The sequence below is a fragment of the Hyaena hyaena genome, unplaced genomic scaffold (assembly GCF_003009895.1).
Source record: "Hyaena hyaena isolate Hyena2069 unplaced genomic scaffold, ASM300989v1 scaffold_34, whole genome shotgun sequence".
Classification (NCBI taxonomy): Eukaryota; Metazoa; Chordata; class Mammalia; order Carnivora; family Hyaenidae; genus Hyaena; species Hyaena hyaena.
This window is the reverse complement of record NW_024080665.1, coordinates 784991-810490: the sequence shown is the minus strand read 5'-3', so window position 1 is coordinate 810490 and position 25500 is coordinate 784991. Positions and strand designations below refer to the sequence as shown.

At 37.2% G+C, this 25500-nt stretch overlaps 1 protein-coding gene across 4 annotated transcripts in view; it reads left to right on the top strand.

The window, feature by feature from the left end:
* C2CD3 (C2 domain containing 3 centriole elongation regulator) overlaps nt 1–25500 on the top strand; it is a 129066-nt gene that overhangs the window by 8746 nt on the left and 94820 nt on the right. For 3 of the 4 annotated variants that reach the window (XM_039228699.1, XM_039228697.1, XM_039228700.1), the window contains exons 4-8: nt 10793–11016; nt 11804–12051; nt 16592–16724; nt 17409–17537; nt 24196–24343. In XM_039228699.1, the coding sequence (XP_039084630.1) occupies nt 10793–11016; nt 11804–12051; nt 16592–16724; nt 17409–17537; nt 24196–24343 (882 nt within the window). The remainder of the gene's footprint in view (nt 1–10792; nt 11017–11803; nt 12052–16591; nt 16725–17408; nt 17538–24195; nt 24344–25500) is intronic. The other variant, XM_039228698.1, reaches the window with a different exon arrangement.

The following is a 25500-nucleotide window of genomic DNA, read 5'->3' as shown; positions in this document are numbered from 1 at the left end:
TTTTCCCACAGCTCCTAACATAATACCAAGCAATAATTGCTTGTTTGACTCATGTAAGTGTTATCTTCAATGTGTTCATTTGTGCCTACATTTTTTTGATACAGTATTATGTGCCACTAAGGATACAGAGATAAGAGATGATTCTTTCATATAGTTTTCCAAAATGACATAGGAGGAAATAGAAGAATAACAAGTAGAATGCTGTGTGACAGGCGTTATGCTACATATAAATACAGGATGGTGGGAAAGAACACAGAAGGGTCCTTTCTGAGGGAGACCTTTGGAGTGCTTCGTAGAAAGTTCTGAGTATTCATATCGCTTAGAAATTTCATGAGTTTTAGCTTTTCAAATATATTTTAAAATACAGAAATTTAAACATGTAGAGAAAAGACATACAGCATTACCGTATGTAAGAACTTTATACAAAACTATGAGCACTGGAGTGCCTGACTGGCTCAGTTGGAAGAGCAGGAGACTCTTGATCTCTGGGTCCTGAGTTGGAGCCCCACATTGGGCATAGAGATTATTAAAAAAACAAAACAAAAGAAAAACAAATACAACAAGCACATAAATGTGTTAATGGAACAGAATAGGGCCCAGAAATAATTCCAGGGTGCCTGGATGGCTCAGCCTGTTGAGTGTCTGATTTTGGCTCAGGTCATGATCTCACAGTTCATGAGTTTGAGCGCCCGCATCAGGCTCTGTGCTGACAGTTGGGGGCCGGGGGCCTGGAGCCTGCTTCGGATTCTGTGTCTCCCTCTTTGTCTGCCTTTCCCTCACTTGTACTCTCTCTCTCTCTCAAAAATAAATAAACATTTAAAAAAAGAATTCCAACTGAATGAAAGAATGTAACATCTCTATCATATTTTTATATATAATTAAAAAATAGTGACACCTTTTGTTAGTAACTTCATAATGAAGTGAGTATGGTTTACTCATACTTTTCTGATAATGGTACAAATTTGCTTTAGATCTGCAAGACAATTTGGCATTGTGTTTCAAGAGCCATAAAATTACCATATATCATTTACCTAAGTAATTCTACCCTTAGGAACTTATCTTAAGGAAATATCATAAAAAGAGAGGAAAGCTATGCTTAGGTCTAGTTATGGAAATACACTTTCTAAAAAATTTTTTTTAATGTTTATTTATTTTTGAGAGAGAGAAACACACAGCATGAGCAGGGGAGGGGCAGAGAGAGAGGGAAACACAGTATCTGAAGCAGGCTCCAGGTTCTGAGCAGGTAGCACAGAGCCTGATGCAGAGCTCAGACTCAGAAACAAGATCACGACCCGAGCTGAAGTCAGGTGCTTAAACAACTGAGTCACCCAGGTGCCCTGGAATACACTTTTAATGTTGAAAAAATAGAAACAATTTATTCAACAGTATTAATATTATAGTCCATTAGTGGAATATTTTGTTTTTGTAAAAGATAAAATTACATAGTTATGATTGTGTAGCCTCAGGGAAAAATGCATTTTCGATTGATGACAAAAAGAGAATTAAAATTAAATCCACATATGTACATATATTATCAATGACTGGGAAAAATAAGAAAAATTAAAAATAGTTGGAAATAGGGACACCTGGGTGGTTCAGTCTGTTAAACATCCAACTTTGGCTCAGGTCATGATTTCACATTTTGTGGGTTCAAGGCCCTGCATCAGGCTCTGTGCTGACAGCTCAGAGCCTAGAGCCTACTTCAGATTCTGTGTCTCCCTCTCTCTCTGCCACCCCCCTAATTATGCTCTGTCTGTCTCTCTCAAAAATAAACATAAAAAAAAAAAAAAAAAAGCAGTTGGAGTGTAGGATTCTAGGTGGGTTTCTTTCCTGTCTTTAAAATTGAGATATAAAATGGGGTGCCTGGTGGCTCAGTTGGTTAAGTGTCCAACTCTTGATTTTGCTTCAGTCACAATGTCAGAATTCAGTTTGTGGGATCAAGCCCCAGGTCACGCTCTGTCCTCAGAGAGGATTTTCTCTATCCCCCTCTCTCTCTGCCCCTTGCATTCTCATTTTTAAAAAATAAAATTGAGATATAATTCACATGTCATAAAATTCACCCTTTTAAAGTATACAGTTTAGTGGTTTTTAATATGTCCACAGGATTTTATAACCATCACTACTATCTAATTCCAGAGCATTTTATCACCCCAAAAAGGAACACTGTGCCCGTTAGCAGTCATACCCCTTTTCACCCTTCCCTAGTCCCTGGCAACCACTAATTTAACTTCTGTTTCTATGTATTTGCCTATTCTGGACAGTTCATATAAATGAAATAATATGTAGCCTTTTGTAGCTGAATTCTTTCACGTAGCATGATGTTTTCGAAGTTCATCTTTGTTGTGGCACGTATCAGTACTTCATTCCTTATGATGCCTGGATACTACTCCATTGTATGGATAGACCACATGTGTATCCTTTCTTTAGTTGATAGACATTTGGTTTATTTACACTTCTTGACCACTATGAGTAATGACAACTGCTATAAACATTCACGTACCAGGTTTTTGTGAACATGTTTTCTTTTGGGTATATACCTAGGAGTAGAATTTCAGTCATAGCGTAGGTATGTTTTACTTTGAGGAACTGCCGGACTGATTTCTAAAGTGGCTGCATCATTCTTTCCCTATATTTAAATATCAGTTGATAAAATAATACTTGTATGTGTTTTTATTTAAGTGTCATTGGAATGCTTGGAAAATTGTATAGAGCTTTGGAGACAAGTCAGATTTTAAAAGATTATGGAATAAGGAAATAAGCAGCACTTAGAGGTTTCTGTTTCACAAGTAAATGTCAGTGAAAAGAGAGAAAGGTAGTGTGATCTAGTGGAAATAGCACTAGAGTTGGACATGAGAAATTGGTTAAAATGCATTTCTGGTGTTCACTTGTCCTCTCTGAGCTTCCATATCCTATTTTATAATATTTTGAATATACAAAAACTTTTTCCTCACAGCATTGTTGCAGGGATTAAATGAGATTAAAAAAATATGGAAACACGTGGTATTTTGGCATGTGATGGGGACATGGCAAATTTATTTGAATTTGAGAGGACACAACTAATTGTGGACAGCAGAATTCAGAAGTTTGGTCATACTGTTTTATAACAGGGTTGACACTCTTTGCCTAGTGCTCCGTATCTGGCCTTTCTTTTTTAAATGTTTACTTTTGAGAGAGAGAGAGAGACAGCATGAGCAAGGGAGGGTCAGAGAGAGAGGGAGTCACAGAATCTGAAATAGGCTCCAGGCTCTGAGCTGTCAGCACAGAGCCCGACGTGGGGCTCGAACCCACGAACCATGAGATCATGACCTGAGCTGAGGTTGGACGCCTACCGACTGAGCCACCCAGGTGCCCCCATATCTGGCCTTCTAACTGAACATAGTTTTTGCATTTTTAAAATGGTCATTTCAAGAACAAGAAGAATATGCAATAAATAAAGCCTAAAATATTTATTCTCTGCCCCTTTTCGGAATACGTTTGCTGGCCCCTTTTTAGAGTTTAAGAGACATGATTTGTTTGTAGACCGAAGAGAAACAAGTGAAGAAAGAAACTGAAAATAAAAGGATAGTTGAGCCAGTAGGGCCATGGAGAGAATTAAGTGGGAATGAGTTTATCATGAACACAACTGATAGAGTTACGTTGGGAATGGAGGAATTATAACCAGGAGGGAAAGAGGAGGAACATTTTGAAATAGACAAAATTGAAGGAGTTCAGTTTGATAATTTTCTTACCAGCATTTATTGTATGCCTATCTACCATATGCTAGGCACTATACATTTTATTTCACATAACTTTTTTTGTTTTCCTGGAGATAAGCAAAGCAATATCTTATGTGTATAAAATATAAAAATAACCAAATAGTAGAACACCCCATTTTCTCCTCATGTTGGCTAAGAAATTTTTCTTTTAAGTTTATTTGTTTTGAGAGAGTGAGAGAGCGCAAGCAGGGGAGGGGTAGAGAGTGAGGGAGAGAGAGAATCCCAAGCAGGCCCCACACTGTCAGTACAGAACTCAATGTGGGGCTCAGACTCACGAACTGTGAGATCATGACCTGAGCTGAAATCAAGAGTCCATTTCTTAACCTACTTAGCCACCCAGGTGCCCCCAGGCTAAGAAATATTAATAGAATAAGTGAAAGCCAGTTTTAGAGATTCATCTGTATTGTTTTCTATATCAGTAGTTCCCTTCTGCAGAGGTGTGTTCCATTCTGTGGATATTTCACAATTTTTTTAAATCTATTTACCAGTTGGTGGACATTTGTGTTTTCTTTTCTTTCTTTCTTTCTTTCTTTCTTTCTTTCTTTCTTTCTTTCTTTTCTTTTTCTTTTTCTTTTTCTTTTTCTTTTTCTTTTATTTTTTGTTACTACTTTTTGCTTATTATGAATAAAGCAACTCTTTGTGTGGACATGTGTTTTTATTTTCTTAGGAAAATACCCAAGAATGGGATTGCTGAGTCATGGTTAACTTTTTAAGAAATTGCGAAACCATTTCCAAAGTGGTTGTATAACTTTACATTCCCATCAGTAGCGTATAAACATTCTCCATATATTTGCCAGCACTTGGTATGTAGTTGCTCCACGTCCTTGCTAACACTTGGTTCGGATAGTCTTTTTAATTTTTGTCATTTTATTTTAAATGTTTTTTATTTCTAGGAGAGAGAGAGAGATAGCGTGAGCAGGGGAGGGTCAGAGAGAGAGAGGGAGTCACAGACTGAAACAGACTCCAGGCTCTGAGCTAGCTGTCAGCACAGAGCCCGACGCGGGCCCGAACCCACGAGCTGTGAGATCATGACCTAAGCGAAAGTCGGACGCTTAACCGACTAAGCCACCCAGGTGCCCCTAATTTTTGTCATTTTAGTGAGTTTGTACTGATATCTCACTACAGTTTTAGTTTGCATTTCCTGGTGTTTAATATGTTGAGTATTTTTCATAGGCTTTTGGGCCATTCTTTTATCTTCAGGGATTCACAGGCTATAACCTCCAAGGCAAATCTGACTCCTGCACCACTTATATTTTTAGATAATTTTATTGGAACACAGCCATACTCATTTATTTGCATGTTGCCTATGGTAGCTTCCATGCTGCAACAGCAATGTACAGTAGTCCCCCCATCTGCAGTTTCTCTTTGGTGGCTTTAGTGCATTTGGGAAGCATGTGATCCTCCTACTGACTTCTCCTCAGAAGATCAGTTGTAGCCGATCGCCGTGTCACAATGCTTATGTCCTTCACCACACTTAATGTCATCACGCATGCGTTTTATCATCTTATCACTAGAATAAAGGTGAGTACAGTACAATAAGATATTTTGAGCAAGACCACATTCACATAATTTATTATATGAGCAGATAACATAAAATATACATATGATTCTTTTACATGAAATTGAAAAACAAGTAACTTTAATTATAAATTCTTTTTTGAAATTTTGAAATCTGGTCCTTTGATTTGGCTTAAAACTTGATACCTTTACTTCTCTACCAAGTTACCATTATCAGACATTTTACATTTGATGGGCATTATAGCACTGATTTTTTTTTTTTTTTTTTTTTTTTTTTTTTTTTTTTTTTTTTTTTTTTTTTTTTTTTTTTTTTTTTGTAAATGTTTTATTTATTTCTAGGAGAGAGAGAGACAGCGTGAGCAGGGGAGGGTCAGAGAGAGAGGGAGTCACAGACTGAAACAGGCTCCAGGCTCTGAGCTGGCAGTCAGCACAGAGCCCGACGCGGGGCTCGAACCCACAAACCGCGAGATCATGACCTAAGCGAAGGTCGGACGCTTAACCGACTAAGCCACCCAGGCGCCCCAATATAGCACTGATTTTTTAAAAAACCGTTTAAGAATAAAATTTAGTTTTTATTCAGTTTAACAATAAAATAACTGTTTACAGATATAGGTATTTCCAAACAAAGGCAGAATCTTAGCACAATAGTTTTTGAAGTTAGGATAGTATTCCTAAGACATTCTTTTTAAAATTTATTTTTATTTTAAAGAGAGCATGAGTTGGGGAGAGCGGCGGGGGGGGGGGGAGAGAGAGAGAGAGAGAGAGAGAATCCTAAGCAGTTTCCACACTCAGTGAGGAACCTCACACTGGGCTCAATCCCACGATCCTGAGATCATGACCTCAGCCAAAAATCAAGAGTCATGTGCTCAACTGACTGATCCACCCAGGCACCCTGAAACTTTGACACCTTAAAGTTTTTATCTTAATACATAATTTCATGTCACAGGAGTATCATTTATTTTATTTGCATTTTTAAAGCAAACACTATTTAAAATCGTACTTTTCTGTTTATTCCATTTTCATCTTGAATCTTTTTACATACTAATTATAATTCTATATGTTATTTCATAATGCTATCTTTTGATACATTTTTCTCCCCAACAGTCACATTTTTTTTTACCTTATTTTATCATTAGGAATATTCTCTTCCACACAGAAATATGCCTTCTCACATTTCTTTTGAAAATCATCATGTCTAGTTCTCTCTTGGACACGAGAAATATTTCACTTTCCTTTTGATTCTACTGTAAGAAAGACCACAGCCTACAGAACCCAGAGATAATAGTATAAACTCTATACACATAAATTTGACAATTTACATGAATTCTTTGAAAACCACAAACTACCAAAAATCACTCAAAATGAAATATGTTAGGGGCGCCTGGGTGGCTTAGTCCGTTAAGCGTCTGACTTTTGCTCAGGTCATGATCTCGTGGTTCGTGGGTTCGCGCCCCGCATCAGACTCTGTGCTGACTGCCAGCTCGGAGCCTGGAACCTGTTTCAGTCTGTGACTCCCTCTCTCTCTGACCCTCCCCTGTTCACGCTGTCTCTCTCTCTCTCTCCTAGGAATAAATAAAAATATTTTTTAAAAAAATGAAATATGTTACCTGGGCCATGTGGGTGGCTCATTTGGTTAACTCTGAGTCTTGATTTCAGCTCAGGTCATAATCCCAGGGTCATGGGATTGAGCCCCTCCTTGGGCTCCGTGCTGAGCATAAGGTCTGTTTAAGATTCTCTCTCTCCCTCTGCCCCTCTCCTCCCCCATGTGTGTAAGTGCATGCTCGCGCACGCTCTCTCTCTCTCAAATAAAAAAAATACATAACCTGAATAGATCTGTAACTATTAAATTGCTTTTGCATTTTAAACCCTTTTACAAAAGAAATCTCCAGGCCAAGATAATTTCACTGGCAAACTCTTCCAAACAAACAAAAAAACCAGAAGCGGCATCTCTGTGGCACTGTTAAGCAACCAACTCTTGATCTCAGCCCAGGTCATAAGATCATAGTTTGTGAGTTCAAGCCCTGCATTGGGCTCTGTGGTGATGGTGTGGAGCCTGCTTGGGATTCTTTCTCTCCAAATAAATGAAAGAAAGGAAGGGAGGAAGAGTACCAATTTTCTACAGTGTTTTCCAGAAAATAGGAGAAAATACTTTTCATTTTATTTTATGAGGCTTATACCACCTTGATAGCAACACTAGAGAAGGACAGTTTAAGATCTAGACCTAGAAATAAACCTAAAAATCCTCAAGAAAACTATTAGCAAGTTGGGTCCAGCACTATATAAAAAGAGTAATAAGACCATGTCCAAGTGGAATCTATTCCAGGAAAGCAAGACTGCCTCAGTTTTTGAAAATCAACCAGTGTAACAAGTCATGTTAATTGTAGAATACTAAGTCCATAAAAAAGGCATGAACTGTTGATACACACACGACATAGAGGAATCTGAGAGGCATTATTCTGAGTAAAAGAAGTCTATCTTAAAAGGTTACATACTATATGTTTTCCATTTATAAGCCAGAACCATAATGGTCGAGAATAGATCAGCTGTTGCTAGGGATTAGAGATGAAGAGAAAGAGTATGACTACAGAGGGATAACTCCAGGGAGTTTTTTGAAGTGATGTAATTCTCTATCTCGGTTATGGTGGTGGTTACATGCACCTATTCATAGGTTAAAATTTATGGGAACATATACACACACAAAAATGTCCATTTTATCATAAGAAAGTAAAATTTTTAAAAGCCCCCACAGACCAAGTGCAATGATGAACAACAGTTATCAGTCTGCCTCATTGGAACATGGCTGGGGACTTTTCAAATTGGAGCATGTACCCTGACTAAAGCCACTAGTCTACTTCATCTAATTTTTTGCCATATTGGGATGGAGACCCGGTGTTAGATCTTCTGATTTTTCAAGAGAAGCCAGAATTCCTAAATTTTACATAAAATCTGGTATTGTAAAGCATTGTTAAATAATTTTTAAAAAATTGTTATGTGCTGTGTTAACCAGCATAAAACTGAAAAGTAGGCATACTAATAGGCTATCACTGATGCTGATAGGTGTTGTAATAGATAATTGTGGCTTGGTGTTAAAGAGAGCCTTGAGTCATTGAGAGAAGACTGACGAATATCTCTAGGGTTGCTCTGTTAGGGATGCAAGACGTTTATGGTAGATTTATGGTATTTCTGGATGGCATGGGCTCCTGAAGAGATGTGATATGTTTAGGTGACAGGATAATGGTCTGAGGATGGTACCAGAGAGGAATAAGTCAACTTCCCTTATCCCAGCTAGTAAAAGAAGCAGTTTCCATTGGAGAAGGCTTGGGAGAAATTGGGACATTTTAAGACAGAGTATGTTCAGTTGAAGTGGTAAGGAAATTTGTATGAAATAGAAATCCTACAGGGCCCTGTGAGGGGGCTGGCAGAGGAGTGAACACAAGGATGAACCATGATTGAGGAGGAGCATGAAGTGGACAGGAATGCTGATCTGGGAGATGAATGTAGGAGTATATTGGGTATATTATGTGGAAGCAGAGGGGTTAAGAGTGGCAGTCTCTTGGATTTGTAAGGATTGCTGAAACATTTTATACCTCTAAAGTTTGACTCATGCTTTTCCCTCTACCTGGAATCTTTTGCCTCACCCTCCCTCAGCCTTATCTGTATCATTCATATTTAAGATTCTAAGTCTGGATGTTTACATTTCACTTCTGGAAACCATCCCTGGCACTCCTTCCTTACCTCTTCCCCAAGCTCAGACCTCTCTTTCTCATACCACTTAGTATACATCCCTATCTCAGAGCTCACCATCTTATATTAAAATTACTTCTTTTTAAGTTCCCCTGTAAAATACCGTGGTCCTCTGTGGGTCAGGTTCTGTGTTTTATTCATCTATTTGCCTTAGGCAGGTAATACAGAGCCTGGCACTGAGCTAGTACTAATAAATAATTGAACAGAGAAGGTAGGCTAGCACATGTTTTGATTACAAGATTGGCATTCAGGTACCTGGACCTTCTTCTTTCTTTAAGAGCCACTGGTAGTATAGGCTTATGAGCTGTTTTGTGATTGGTTCAGATCTACTTAGAGAAAAAGCAAAACTCAGTGGCCAGATAGCAAGTCATGGTTAAGGCCAGGGACATCGCCTTTATTCTCAGTGTCATCTTTGTTTCTAAAATACAGTGGTAGCCTTTTGGGAGATGATTAAAGTTAAGGGAACACTTTCTGACATTTATATTTGGGCAGCCAGGACTTTATGTCATGCTATTACAGTGATCACTACACAGAGTATTTATCTTACTGCATTCTGTCATTTGTCTTTGTAGAAAATCTTGATGGTGAACCGATTTAAAAGACTTTATGTTACCTGGTTCATGAACAAAATTCTCCTCATCATGACCCAGGTGTATTTTATTGAGTCTGAGCCTTTGAAGTTTCTCTGCACAAATTATTCCATTGACCTTTCCAGAGACATCTTAGAAGAATCTAACTGCAGCCTTTTCTTATTGTGTTAGGCCATTTATCATTATTTGACTCTCTGCTCGAACAATTCCTTCTACTTTCTCTGTCATTAAACTGAACTTTCAGCGTCATTATTCTTTTATTTTGTGGTATATTCTTCAATTTCTTTCTGAAAATTTTGTTTTAGGCTATATTTTTTAGGCTCTGTTCCTCCATTAGGCTTTTCAGAGGACTGGAGAGCCATTTAATAGAGAACCTGAACTCAGGAATGAGATGATAAAAGAAACTTCAGGTGGTTACTTTTCATGTTAGTGTTTTTCCCTCTTCCCCATGCCTCATCTCCAGCATAGAACTAGGGTCTTATTTTTCTCAAATAACCAACACTAGGAATGTGGAAGGTGTTAATTATTCTTTTATTCATCAGGCATAATAATTAGGGATTGTTAGGCATAGCATAATAGACTTGCACGCTAAGTGTCTTATGCTAATTAGTCCATGCAAAAATGAAAGGACAAGTCCATGCCTTCAAGGAATTCAGAATCTTATCAGGATAATGAACTGAAAGTTACAAATACCTCTTGTAAGCTTCTGGGTTTTTTTTTTTTTGCCCCGTCAAATACAACAATATCCTTTTGTGACAGTTATATCATCACATGAGCTTCTCAGTGTGACGAACTTAGCACATCTTATGGCCTGTAGTAAGTTCAATGAATGGGGTTTATATTGATGGATAGATAAAGAGTAAGTGGAAACGTGAAGAAATGAAGAAGGAAGTGGCCATGACATCTCTACCTGGACACAAAGAAGTTTTCACAGAGAAAGTAATACTGGAGGAAATTGCATATACAAAGGCATAAGGGAATGAAACATAAGGTACAGTTAGAGAACCCTAAGTAAATGCTTTAGGAAACAGGGATGGACAAGGGGAGCAAAGTGAGAGGTAAGGCTTCTGAGGTAGGCAGAAATTTCAACTTGATCCTGTAAGAAATGGAGACCATATTAACCAGGGAGTCTTAAAATTAGTCAATACCAAAGAAAATTTATGATGTATTACATGTCTCTTTCAGGTCTCACTTGCCCTGGAGCCTCTGTCAGAAACTTATGACAGCCACAATCCTCTTCCTACCACTGACATGACAGAAAATGTGCCTTTATCTGAGCAGGAATTCAGAGAATGTACTGAACCCAGCAATACTCAGTTTCTGGTTCCATCAAGGCCTCATAGGATACCTACCACCAAAATGGACGGAAATGAGTTAACAGCTAACAGTGATAGATCAACCACTCCAAGGTAATTACCACAGTCTATCAGCTAACTCCCACTGTACTGATCATTTCTATCTTTTATTTGTGTTTGGATGAAAGACTGAAAGTAGTCATTCATTCAGCAAATAAATATGAAATACCCACTGTGTGCCTAGTCCAGTACCAGTACTGGACATAGAAATTAATGAGATAGTTCTTATCTTTGAGGACTACTCACAATCTATCAGGGAAGCCAGTGTACAGATAAATAAGTATGATTAAGTCATATACAGATGCCATGATAGAATGTCCATGAGGGAAAGGAGGGGAAGGGTAGTATTTCGTGAAACAGAATGGAGTAAGGGAAATAGATTTTTTATTTTCTAATTTGAGAGAGAGAGCACGAGTGGGGTAAAGAAGCAGAGGGGGAGAGAAAGAATCCCAAGCAGGCTCCATGCTTCATTGCAGCGCCTAGTGTGGGGCTTGATCCCACAACACTGGGATCATGACCTGAGACCAAATCAAGAGTCAGACGGTCAACTGACTGAGCCACCCAGGTGCCCCAAAATAGATTTGTCTTTTAAATAATTACGAGGCATTTGTTTTGTGTCTGGCACTGTGCTGAGCTCTTAATTTTATTGTCTTACTTGAGCCACAACCATACAATTGTAGATGAAGCATCTATTATTTATTTCCTTTGGGAGATCAAAAACAGATTTACAAAGTCTAAGCTACACTGTTATAAACCACTGATGCACTTTCTGTCTCTGACAAAGTGAAATGTTACCATAATGGGTAATATATTGCTAAAGTTCTCCTTTATTTTATAACAGGGGAAAGGACCACTTGTACTTTGCAGAGAACTCTGATACAATAAAGGATTCTTTCCTTGGACTACAACACCATCTTAATTCAGAGCAGAGTGTAGAGTCTATGACTCTGAAAGGCAGAGCCCCACGGAAGCAGATGTCCCTTGTTACCAGTTCTGAATTCCAGCCTCAAGTTGGAACAGTGGCCAAGAGTCACAGTGACTCATGCATTCTTTCTTCAAACAACCCCCCTACCATGGACCTTCTTTCAGGTGTGTATGTATTTATGAATGAAGACTAAGCTGTATTTATTAAAATTACTCTGCTTGTTAGTCTTTAAAGAGAACCAAGACTTCTGTTTGAACTAAATGGCCAAATAAAAGTGAGTAATCTCACTGACATTCAGAATCTCTCATCATTTAAAGGCAGCTTTATTAAACCAGTAAGTTACTTCTAAATAATTACTAGGTGCTTACAATTGTAGGTTTAGGGAAGAAGCCATTTAAAATGAACCTGGATATGGGGAGAAAGCGTTTATCATAGAGAAATATTATTCCTTATTTTTCTCCAAATAATTCAAGACAAATATGGTTTTTGTCTCATCAGCAATATTTGATTGTACCACTGTGGAGAGGCTAGTACTAAATCTGTCTCACATTCTGAAAATTGTTGGTCTCAGTGGAAACATTCAGTGTACCACAACTGCTGATCTTAAGCCTGGGAATTAAATATGACTTGGAGCCAAACAGAGGTAGAAGAGAGCCCTATATAAGGGCTAAACTGAAATTTAAAAATCCAAATAGGATTATTTAGGAGTGGTATTATAAAAGCAACTGAGGTACCTTACATTTATAATGTAATGCTCAACGATATATCTCTGTTACATTATTAGCATGAGAGGGATTTGTTTCCATCCTCAGAAGTAAATTTCTAAAGTAGAATATCTACAGCATTAGTAGAAAAGTCTCTAAAATACATAATTTAAATAAGTAAGCATATTTTTTTATGAAGAAAACATTTCATTCATATTTTTTCAACTGAAATGTCTGTGATCCCCATTTTAAAAATGTGATGTATCACATTGATTGATTTGCGAATGTTGAACCAGCCCTGTAACCCAGGAATGAATCCCACTTGATCATGGTGGATAATTCTTTTTATGGACTGTTGCATTCGATTTGCAAGTATCTTGTTGATTTAAAAATGATTTTTGCATCCATATTCATCAAGGATATGGGCCTGTAGTTCTCTTTTTTTGCTGGGACTCTGCCTGGCCTAGGAATCAGAGTGATGCTGGCTTCATAGAATGAGTCCGGAAGTTTTCCTTCAATTTCTATATTTTGGAATAGCTTGAGAAGAATGGGTATTAATTCTGTTTTAAATGTCTGGTAGAATTCCCCAGGGAAGCCATCTGGCCCAGGACTCTTATTTGTTGGGAGATTTTTGATAACTAATTCAATTTCTTCACTAGTTATGGGGTCTGTTCAGATGAAGAACTTTAAACTATATTGAGTAAAGCCAAGTACCAACTAGAAACTAAAAGAAGAATTTCCTGTCACATAGCAATCTTTAGCCAAATTTCCAATGCCAGCAAGACCATTTTTCCTCACTCTTTCTCATTGAATAAACAAGACATTTTTTTTGGCTGAATCTCAAAGAAACTTAAAAAAATAAGTGAATTTTGAACAATTATTATGCTACCATTATTTACATTAAAAATATTAATGTAGTTAAGTGAAAAGCAATTTCAAAACAATATACATAATTTTACAAAAGAGGAAATATATAAATACATGTGTGTATATACATAATTTTTAAAACTCTAAGAACTATATCAAAATATAAACAATCAGTATTCCTGGGTAGTGACATTAATGGGCATATTAGCGGCTGCCTACATTTCTTGTCATTTGGCCCCCTCCATCTTAAAGTTACCAACGATACATTAAATCTTTCTCATGCTTCAGATCTCTGACGTCATAACCTGCAAAGAGGCAGAGAAAACTCTGCTTTTAAAAGGTTTGGGCAGAGGCTTCTGGGTGGCTCAGTCAGTTGAGTGTCCCACTTTGGTTCAGGTCATGATCTCATAGCTCGTGGGTTTGAGCCCCACATTGGGCTCTGTGCTGATAGCTCAGAGCCTGGAGCTTGCTTCTTATTCCATGTCTTCTTCTCCCTCTGCTTCTCCCCTGTTTGTGCTCTCTGTCTCTTTCTCAAAAGTAAATAAATAAGACAAAATAAAAGCTTAGGGAAACCAAGATGATCTCTTAAGGTTGACTGATTTGGAACATAAGTACATCTGCAGAATCCCTTCACAGCAGTACCTTAGATGAGTGTTTGAATCAGAGAGAAGATACGTGTACACCAGATTTGGGAGTCCTGGGGGGAATTATCTTAGAATTCTGAATGGTTGATCTTTATTTCCTTTTAGTTTAGTTGGGCTTTCATTGACCATATGATATTTCTGGGTTTTTTTGTTTTGTTTTGTTTTTTTACTTTTTAAGCTATATTTTGAACTCTTTATACTAACAAATGTTTGATGTTTATGGATCTTTTTGGCATCTATTTTTTTTCTTGGCCTGACCACCATATCTCCTCTCTTTTTAGAAGCTTTAACACTCTAGACTAAGAGAGATGTGCACTTGGTGTATAGTGTCAGTTACCTCTAAAGCAACTCTGGAACCTCAAGAAAATGATACTTTCCACTGTTCCTTGGAATAATGCCACTGGTCCTAAGCTTTAAAAAGATGTCTAAGAACTAAAGTAGGGTCATATCTAGTATAGTCATTAAAATCCTAGGATGTGGGTACACCTGGCTGGCTCAGCTGGTGGAGTGTGCAACTCTTGATCTTGTAGTTCTGAGTCTGAGCCCCATGTTGTGTGTGAAGATTATTTAAAAATGTAAAATCTTAAAAAATATATATATGACCCAGCAATAGCACTGCTAGGAATTTACCCAAGGGATATAGAAATGCTGATGCATAGGAGCACATGTACCCCAATGTTCATAGCAGCACTCTCAACAATAGCCAAAACATGGAAAGAGCCTAAGTGTCCATCAACGGACGAATGGATCAAGAAGATGTGGTTTATCTATACCATGGAATACTACATGGCAATGAGAAAAAATGAAATCTGGCCTTGTGTAGCAACATGGATGGACCTTGAGGGTGTTATGCTGAGTGAAATAAGTCAGGCAGAGAAGGACAAATATCATATGTTTGCACGTATAGGAGGATTAGGAGGAACTTAACGGAGGACAATGGGGGAGAAGAAGGGGGGAAATAGTGGGGGAAAGGAGGAGAGGCAAACCATGAGAGACTCTTGAATGCTGACAAAAACTGAGGACTGATGGATGTAGGTGGGGAAGGGGGCGATGGGTATGGAGAGGGGCACTTGTGGGGATGAGCATTGGGTGTTACATGGAAACCAACTTGACAATAAACTATTTGTAAAAAGAAATATATATATATATATTACTTTATACTATGTATTATGCATGTATTATATAATATATAAAAATCTATAAAATAAATAAAATCATAGGATATGATGGTTATACTGTGTGTATAACTTGAGCAAGTTACTTATCCTCTTGCCTCAATTTTCTTCATCTGGAAAATGAAGAAAATAGTATCTATCTCAGAGAATCCTTAGGAGGATTAAATGAGTTAATATATAATATGCGTAGAGTAGTGGCCAGCACATGGTTAAGAGTTCAGTAAATTATCATTGCTGTTATTGTTGCCTAAGGATGGTAAATTTACTTAGGTAGTTTTTTTTTTTCCTAAGGTTTTATTTTTGAGAGATATAGTGTGAGTGGGGGAGGGGTTAAGAGAGGGGGTACAGAGGACCTGAACCAGAATCTGTGCTGATAACAGACAGCCCAGTGTGGGGCTCAAATTCACAAACCACATGGTCATTACCTGAGCTGAAGTTGGACGCTTAACCAACTGAACCACCCAGGTGTCCCCCTTAAGTAAATTTTTCTTTTTTTTTCTTTTTTTTTTATTTATTTCTGAGAGAGAGAGAAAGACAGCGTGAGCAGGGGAAGGTCAGAGAGAGACGGAGACACAGAATCTGAAGCAGGCTCCAGGCTCTGAGCTAGCTGTCAGCACAGAGCCTGATGCAGGGCTCAAACCCATGAACCATGAGATCATGACCTGAGCCAAAGTCGGACACTCAACCGACTAAGCCACCCAGGTGCCCCTAAGTAAATTTTTCTTATCAGAAATTCTGAAGACTTCATCTTGACTTTTCTGTTAACCTGCTGTATGATCTTAGACAAGTCATGGAAATTTTTTGGCATTCTTTTCTTCATCTGTAAAGTATAAATTTGGAATAAATTATCACTAGGGCTTATAAAAGTTTAGCTGGTGTAGTTAGTGTTTTTTGGATAATAGTGACATTAACTATTATAGATAATAAGAGAATTCAGTAAGATGTCTGAATACAAAAATAATATGTAAACATTAACAACTTTATTATGTACAAATGCCAGTTGGAAGAGTCTGTGCATTCATATAACAGCTCCTCACAATATAATGAACCTGGACAGACTGACCTCCCTCCAGAATAGACTTTAATTACTGCTATAATGCCAGCATCTAAAACAGTCCTCATAATAGCTCAGTAAACATGTATTGTAAAGTGAGTATTCTCAAGCTAGTGGGGAAAGCAGACAATTCTCAAGCTAGTGGGGTAAGTCATTACAATATACTGGGTTAAGTCCTGTCATAGAAGGAAAGGTGCTGAATATTGCAAGTATTACTGTTGGATTTTAGATTTTCCGTGTTCTGTTTTTGCCCTCTTCAGCTCTGTTAGAACAAGGCAATAAACTGCGTAATGCCATGGTGATTTCTGCAATGAAATCGAGCCCAGACACTAGCATGTTGTTGGATGAAGTTCATCCTCCCATGAAGGAAGATTTCCTCAGAGCCTCAACACAGTAAGTTATAGGGTAAACGTGATTCCTAACAGTTCATTTCTTAATTGCTGCTAATGTGTGTTTTTTTTGGTTAAGTTATAGACTAAATAATCTTAGAAATGTGCAGCAAATCTTTTTTTCTTTTTTCTTTTTTTAAATATTTATTTATTTTGGAGAGAGAGCATGAGCAGAGGAGGGGCAGAGAGAGGGAGACAGAGAATCCAAAGTTGGCTCCAAGCTCTGCGCTGTCAGCAGAGTCCGACGTGGGCCTTGAACATACCAACTATGAGATCATGACCTGAGCTGAAGTCAGATGCTCAATTAACTAAGCCACCCAGCTGCCCCTTCAGCAAATAATTCTTAATGTGGTGGAAAGAAGCCTAAATGAAGAGTTAAGATACTCAACATCTAGACCTAGCATTGGTATTTGCTAATTTGTATAAATGGCTAAATTCTTTGCTCCCTATAAACTGGCATGCTTATATGTATAATGGGGATATTTTCTCCTTACAGAAATCTAGATTCAAAGGTAGAAAAGGGCTTTGTAAATTTTGAAGTTTTAAATATATTTAAGGTAGTAAAGTCTAAAGTGTGTTCAATTTTATCTGTTGAACCATCTCCATGTACTATCTCTTAGCTCAGTTAATTCTGATTTAGATTTTTCCTCTATGTTAACCACTCAGAAAGTACTTTTCCATACCATAGAATCAAAGCCTTGTCTAGAAACCAATTTAAAGACCACATAGAAGATCACCTCCTCCCTCCAACTAAGAATACATTTTGGAAACATGACACAAAAACTGATACCAGAGCCATACAGCTACTATTGGGCAGGTAAGGGCTTTTAACTATCTTTCTTCCTTTTAAATTATTCATTCAATTCATTGTGTATATTGTTAACAGATTTATCTTCTGAAAGCACCACTTCCTTAGTCAATTGACTTCCCAATCTCCTGATTATTTGCATACTAAGTAAAAATCACTACTTATTACCTACTAAGTAAAAATCCAGTCTTTAGCCTTTTATTCTTAGCTTCACTTACAGAATGGTCTTCTACCTTTGTATTCTTATCTCCCAGCTCTCTCCCCAACACCACTATTAGGGTAAAACTTTCAAAACTCAGATTTTCTTTTTAAATTTATGTGTATATATTTTTCAGTGTTTGTTTTTTAGAAAGAGAGTGAGGGAGAGACAGAGTGTGAGAAGGGAATGCCAGAAAGAGAGAGAGAATCCAAAACAGGCTCCAGGTTCTGAGTTGTCAGCAGAGCCCAACACGGGGCTCAAACCCACAAACTGCGAGATCATGACCTGAGCTGAAGTTGGATGCTCAACCAACTGAGCCACCTAGGTACCCCTCAGAACTCATATTTTAAACAGATAAAAGTTACTTCAGAGCCTTATGCCTCTTATTACCTATGTGATCGACATAATTAGGCACAAAAAAATAAAAAGAGATGCAAATTGGAAAGGAAGAGATAAAACTGTCTTTGTTTATAGATGACATGATCTGATACATACAAAATCCTAAAGAATCCACTAGAAAAATAAATTCAGGAAGATTGCAGGATATAAGATCAACGTACAAAAATTAATTGTACTTCTGTATCCTTGCAATGAATAATCCAAAAATGAAATTAAGAAGGAATTCCATTTATAATAACATTGAAAATAATAAAACACATAGGAATAAATTTAACAAGAAAAGTGCAAAACATAAACTCTGAAAACTGCAAAACATTATTAAAGGAAATTTTAAAAGATCTAAATAAGTGGAAAAAATCCCATGTTCATGATTCAGTGCAATCTTTCTCAGAATTTCAGCTGACTTCGTTGTAGAAATTGATAAACTAGGGGCACCTGGGTGGCTCAGTCGGTTAAGCATCCGACTTCGGCTCAGGTCATTATCTCACAGCTTGTGGGTTCCGGCCCCGCTACAGGCTCCGTGCTAACAGCTAGCTCAGAGCCTGGAGCCTCTTTCAGATTCTGTGTCTCCCTCTCTCTCTGACCCTCCCCTGCTCATGCTGTCTCTATCTCTCTTTCAAAAATAAATAAAACATTAAAAAAAAAAAAAAAGAAGAAATTGATAAACTAATTCTAAAATTCCTGTGAAATTGCAGGAGACCCAGAATAGCCAAAACAGTCTTGAAAAAGAAAAAAATGGGAGGATTCACACTACTTCTTATTTTAAAACTTAGTGCAAAGAAATAATAATCAAGACAGTTTGGTACTGACATTAGGACAGATATGTAAATCAAGGGAATAGAAATGAGTTTAGAAATAAACTTGTTTATTATTTATTATATAAACTTGTTTATGGTCAGCTAATACTCAACAAGGATGTTGAGACCAGTCAGTGAGAAATAGTCTTTTCAACAAATGCTACTGGGACAACTGGCTAGCCACATGCCAGAAAATGAAGTTGGACCTTTATCTCAAACCATATTAAAAAAAAAAAAACCTCAAAATAGATGAAATAGCTAAATGGAAGAGCTAAAATGGTAAAGGTCTTAATAGAAAAATTGAGATGAATCTTTATGACCTTGGATTCAGAAAAGTTTTCTTCAATATGACATGAAATTCAAGCAATAAAAAAATAGATAAATCAGACTTAATTAAAATTAAAAATGTTTGTGCTTCAAAGAACAATATTAACAAAGTGAAAAAAATCACAGAATGGGAGAAAATATTTGCAAACCTGATAAAGGACTTATATCTAGAATATATAAAGAACTCATACAACTTATTAAGGGAAAAATCATTCAGTTAAAAATATGTCCCCCCACCTCACTGGGGTGCCAGGGCGGCTCAGTCAGTTAAGCATCCAACTTCAGCTTAGTTCATGATCTCATAGTCCATGGGTTTGAGCCCTGGACTCTGTTGTCAGCCCTGAGTGCTGACAGCTCAGAGCCTGGAGCCTGCTTCAGTTTCTGTGTTTCCCTCTCACTCTGCCCCTCTCTGGTTCATGCTCTGTCACTCTCTCTTTTTTTTTTTTCTCTCTCTCTCTCAAAAATAAATAAGCATTAAAACATTTTTTTTAAATATAGGCAAAAGTTCTAAATAGAGATTTCTCCAAAGAAGATAGTGAAATGGCTAATGTACACATGAAAAGATGCCAACACCATTAGTTGTCAGGGAAATGCATATCAAAACCACAGTGAGATACCACTTCACATGTACTAGGATGGCTAGAATCAAAAAAGTCATAGTAAATGTTGGTGAGGATATGGAGAATTTGGAACCCTCATACACTACTTACAGCAGTGTAAAATGGTATAATTACTTTGGAAAATGATCACTTCCTCAAACTGTTATACATAGAATTACTGTTGACCCAGCAATTCAGCTCCCAGGTGTACACCCAAGGGAAATGAAAACATAAGTGCGTGCAAAAACAGGCACATGAATTTGCATAGCAGTATTATTCATAATAGTTAAAAATGTTCATGAGATGATACATGGAGAAGAAAAAAAGTGGGGTATTCATAAATTATAATATTATTTGGCCAGAAAATGGAATAAGCTATTGACAACATGCTGTAGTTTGGATGAACCTTGAAAACACTTTGAATGAAAGAAGGTAGTCACAAAAGAGAACATATTTTTTTAGTCCATTTATATGAAACATACAAAATAGACAAATCTATAGAAACAAAATAGATTCGGGGGGCTTTTTACATCTGGGTATGATGGGGGGTTAAGTTATAATAGCTAATGGATACATAGTTTCTTTTTGAGGTGGTGAAAATATTTTTAACATGACTGTGGTGATGGTTCATATCTCTAAATATACTAAAAATTACTGAATTGCTCACTTTATATGAGTGAATTGTATGTTACATGAATTATGTCTTAATGAAACTTTTTTTAAAAAAGTAAGATCAAGAATCTAGCATAAGGTCTGAAAAAAGACACATCAAGCTATACAATCATGAATTTTCAAAATACTAGGTAAAAGGAGAGAATCTTAAAAGCTTCTAGAAAGAACAAAAGAAAGGTCATATAAACAGTATCAGGACTGGAATGACATCAGATACTCCAGAGAATTGACCAAGATGGCAACTAGGAGGCTTCTGAACTCCCATCCTCCCATGGACACATTGAACGTAAAGCTACACACAGAGCACTTCCTCTGAAAGAGATCCAGAGACTGAGCAACTCCTACACATTGTATGAATGAGAAAATACCACTTAAGTGGGTAAGAAAGGCAGGTGGCTGTTTCGTGTAATATGCAGAATTCAATACAGAAAGTCAAGGAAAATGAAGAAAAAAGAATATATAAAGCAAATATTAGTAGATCTGAAGGGAGAAATAACAGCAATACAATAATAGGGAAGTTTAATACTGCATGTTCCACAATGGATAGATCATTCAGACAGAAAATAAGTAAATACTGGACTTAAATGACACAGACCATATGGACCCAATACCCATATATAGAACATTCCATCTAACAGCAGCAAAATACATACTTTTCTTGAGCATACATGGAACATTATCTGTGATAGATCATATATGGGGCTACAAAACAGTTCTTAATGTATTTAAAGAGATTGTCAGGCATTTTTTTCTGACCACAATAGTGTGAAACTAAAAGTCACTTACAAGAAGAAAACTAGAAAACTTACAAATATGTGGAAATTAACATGATTCTGAACAACCAGTGAGTTGATTTGATTTCCAAAGGGAAATCAAAGTAACTTGAAACAAAGGAAACTGGAAACATAAGCAGATCTAAGAGGGAAGTTTATAGTATAAACATGTACATTGAAAAACAAAGTGGAGTGACTGGGTGGCTCAGTTGGTTGAGTTTCTGACTCTTGATTTCGAATTAGGTCATGATCTCATGGTTCTTGAAATCAAGCCCTGAGTCATATTCATGAGATCAATGCCAAACTTGCTTGGGATTCTCTCTCTCCCACTCTTTCTGCTCCTCCCCTGCTAATGCATTCATTCTCTCTCTTTGTCTCAAATAAACTTCAAAAAATAAAATAAATAAAAAAAAAGAAACATCTCAAGTAAAATAACTAAATTTATACCTCAAAGAACTAGAGAAAGAACAAACTAAGCCCAAAGTTAGCAGACGGAAGCAAACTCAGAGTGGAAAATGAAATAGACTACGAATACATACAAAAGATGAGTGAAACTAAGAGCTGGGGGGATTTGGATACATGAACTGGTAGCAGACTTACCAAGATAAAAAGAGAGGACTTAAATTATAAATGAAATCAGAGACGTTGTGACCTATACTGCAGAAATACAGTCATAAGAGACTACCATGAAAAACTATATGCCAACAAATTGGAAGATCTACAAGAAATGGATAAATTCCAGGTCATGAGTATTAAGGAGGGCACTTGTTCAGTTAATAAAACATCGTAACTAACTAGAATTTAAATAAAAATTTGAAAAAAAAATGGGTAAATTTCTGAAAACACACAGTCTACCAAATCTGAATGATAAAGAAATGGAAAACTTGAACAGACTGATTACAGTAAGAAGATGAACAAAATCTAACTTTAGTTAGAGTAAACAAAAACCTCCTAAGAAAAAAATGTCCAGAATCAGATGGCCCCACTAATGAATTCTACCAGATATTTAAAGAGCTAGTACCGATTCTTCTCAAAGTCTACCAAAACACAGAAGAGGCAGGAGTACATCCAAACTCATTTTACAAGGCTAGCATTACTCTGATACTAAAGCCAGACAAGGACACTACTAGAAAAGGAAATTATAGGTTTATATCCCTGATAGAAGTAGAGCTTCTAAAAAGAGCAGTGTTCTGGTGCTACAGGGAAACCATGTGGATTGGGAAGTTGTTAGTTGGGTTTTGGCAGTTAGGGAGTTCTCATCTTAGAGAGATTATGAAATTACTGTAGATCACTGACTCTCAACTGGGGAGCAATTCTCCCCTACTTCCAGCCCCATGAGACATTTGGTGATGTCTGGACACATTTTGGGTTATCTAAACTGGGGGAGTACTAATGGGATATGGTGATTAGAGTTCAGGGATCCAAAGTGCACAGGATAGCTCCCAATGACCAAGAATTATCCAATCCATCGTATCAGCAGTGCTAAGGTTGAGAAACTCTGCTATATATAGATTAAGAAAAAGTGAGGAAAGGACCATCTATGAGCATCTGTTTGTTCCAAGAACTATAGGAACGTGATCTAACTTGAAACTAGTAATTATGTGCTACTTTTTTTTTTTTAATTAAAGAAGAAGATAGGGCACTTGGCTGGCTCAGTTGGAAGAGCATATGACTCTTGGTCTTGGGGTCCTGAGTTCAAGACCCATTTTGAGTATAAAGATTACTTAAATAAACTTAAAAAAAAGAAGGGTTAAAATTATAGCAGCTAGCATGAATGGGAAGCAAAGTTGAAAGAATTAATAATACGTGAAATGTTTAGCACTGTACCTGGTACATATTATTTACTAAATATTATTTCTTTTACTATTAATAACACGTTCATTAAGAATTCAGTAAGTTCAGGGGTGCCCAGGTGGCTCAGTCGGTTGAGCATCCGACTTCAGCCCAGTTCATGACCTCAAGGTTTGTCAGTTTGAGCCCCGCATTGGGCTGTATACTGATAGCTTAGAGCTTGGAAGCCTGCTTCAGATTCTGTGTCTCCCTCTCTCTCTGCCCCTCCCCCGCCCACACTATGTCTATCTAAAAAATAAATAAACATTACAAAAAAATGTTTTAAATAAAAAAGAATTCAATAAGTTAATTTACAGATGTTCATTCAGTGCTAGTTACTATACAAGAAACAAAAACAAATGAAATATATACATACTTGTATGCTTATATTCCTTATGAATTTGCAAATTTTTGTAAGTAGGGTTTCTGTTTTAGTTATTTCTATATCACACATAGAATTAATCTTGCCATAATTAACCCAAAGTACACATATTTTTGCTTAATGGAAGAAGACTTATTTATGAATTCTTCGCAAAAACAGCATAAGCATTTAACTCATTAAATTATAGTTAATTCTTTTTTTTTTTTTTTAGGTGATTTTCATGTCTATTTTAACAGAGCAGGTTAAGAGCACTTATATAATTTAAGTAGAGAAATATCTTAGGTTTACAAAAAAATGTGACTTAAAAAAAGAAGTCTGAAAAAGATTCTTCTCTCTGCTAGGCCATAAGCAGTGCAAGAATACAGCAAGTTAGTTTAGCCATCTCTGTATCATTCAAGACCTAACAAACACCATGCCTGGCACATAATAGGTGCCCAGAAAAATGTTTGTTACATCACAGTGATCACAACCAGCATCAGTAGTGTATTGTTTAAATTCTAGCTGTTGTCATCCCAGAGGAGGGGGAATACAATATAAAATTACTTAACAGATAGTCTTCTGTTTAATGTGAGTCTTCTGTTTAACGTATCTTCTATATTTAGAAATTAAGAAAATTTTCACTTAAAAAAACATAGCTCAACTGAAACTTCTTTTAAAGTTCTTCTGCTTTGTTTTTCTTACCTCTACAGTGCTGAATTATCCCAAGGTCATTACTGGAATGGGCTAGGCTCTCCTCCAGATTCCCCATCTCCTGGAAGTGATGTATATTGTAGCAGTGAGCTGAATGACCCTCAGTATGACCAGAGTCTCTTGGAGAGCTTATTTTACACAGCACCTGTAAGTCATTGAATCTGCAGCATTGGGAATTGAGAACGAGAGTATTAATAATATTACTAGGTATAATAATATTACTAGGTGCAGGCATGTTACCACTTGCCAGACAGAAAACTATCCATTTTACATGTCTCATTTTACAGAGGAGGAGAAAGGCCTAGTAAAGTTAAGAATTTAGGGGCACCAGGCTGGCTCAGTTGGTAAAGCATGCAACTCTTGATCTCATGGTTGTGAGTGTAAGCCCCACATTGGGTATAGGGCGGTAGTTAAAAGAAAATGGGGGTGCCCTGGGTGGCTCAGTCAGTTAAGCATCTGGCTCTTGATCTCAGGGTCATGAGTTCAAGCCCCCTGGAACCTACTTAAGAAAGAAAGAAAGAAACCAGATTTAAGAATTTTGTCCAAGGACATATAACAAGTAAATGTTAGAGCCAAAGTTCAAATTCAAGTTTACCTGAGTTCAGTGCCTATGGTTTTAATATGTGGCTTCCTTAGACCTCTTCTAAGGAAGACCCAATGCAGGCATACCCTCAGAACCGCCCTCAACTAGTATCTTTTCAAAATATTCCTCCAGAAACACTTCTACTCACAGGTATCGAATACCTCTACTGACCCTTAGGACAAGACATTCTCAGGGCGCCCGGTGGCTCCGTCTGTTAAGCGTCTGACTTCAGCTCAGGTCATGGTCTCATGGATGGTGGTGGGTTCGAGCCTCACATTGGGCTCTGTGCCAACAGCTCAGAGCCTGGAGCCTGCTTTAGATTCTGTGTCTCCCTCTCTCTCTGCCCCTCCCCCACTGGTGCTCTGTCTCTCTCAAAAATAAATAAACATTAAAAAAGAAAAAGGCAAGACATTCTCTTTTCAGGCAGTCCTAGCATTTTCAGAGTTCTTTCTTATATCACGCTATATGTTCTTTTTGTTGGTATACCCTCTTTTAGAGTCTATATGTAGTAAGTCCAATCCCTGTTTCACAAGTAAACATTTATATTTATGAAGATTGCTGTCGTATTCCTGATCTCTTCTCCAGGTCAAAGATAAGTGAAAATAGAAGGTAGTCTATAGCAGCTCATTGTAAGACAAGAGTTACCAGGGTCAGAGGAAACAGGGAGAACTTTCACATGAGATTCTCAGCAAAGAACATTATATGGATTATGGGGTTTTAA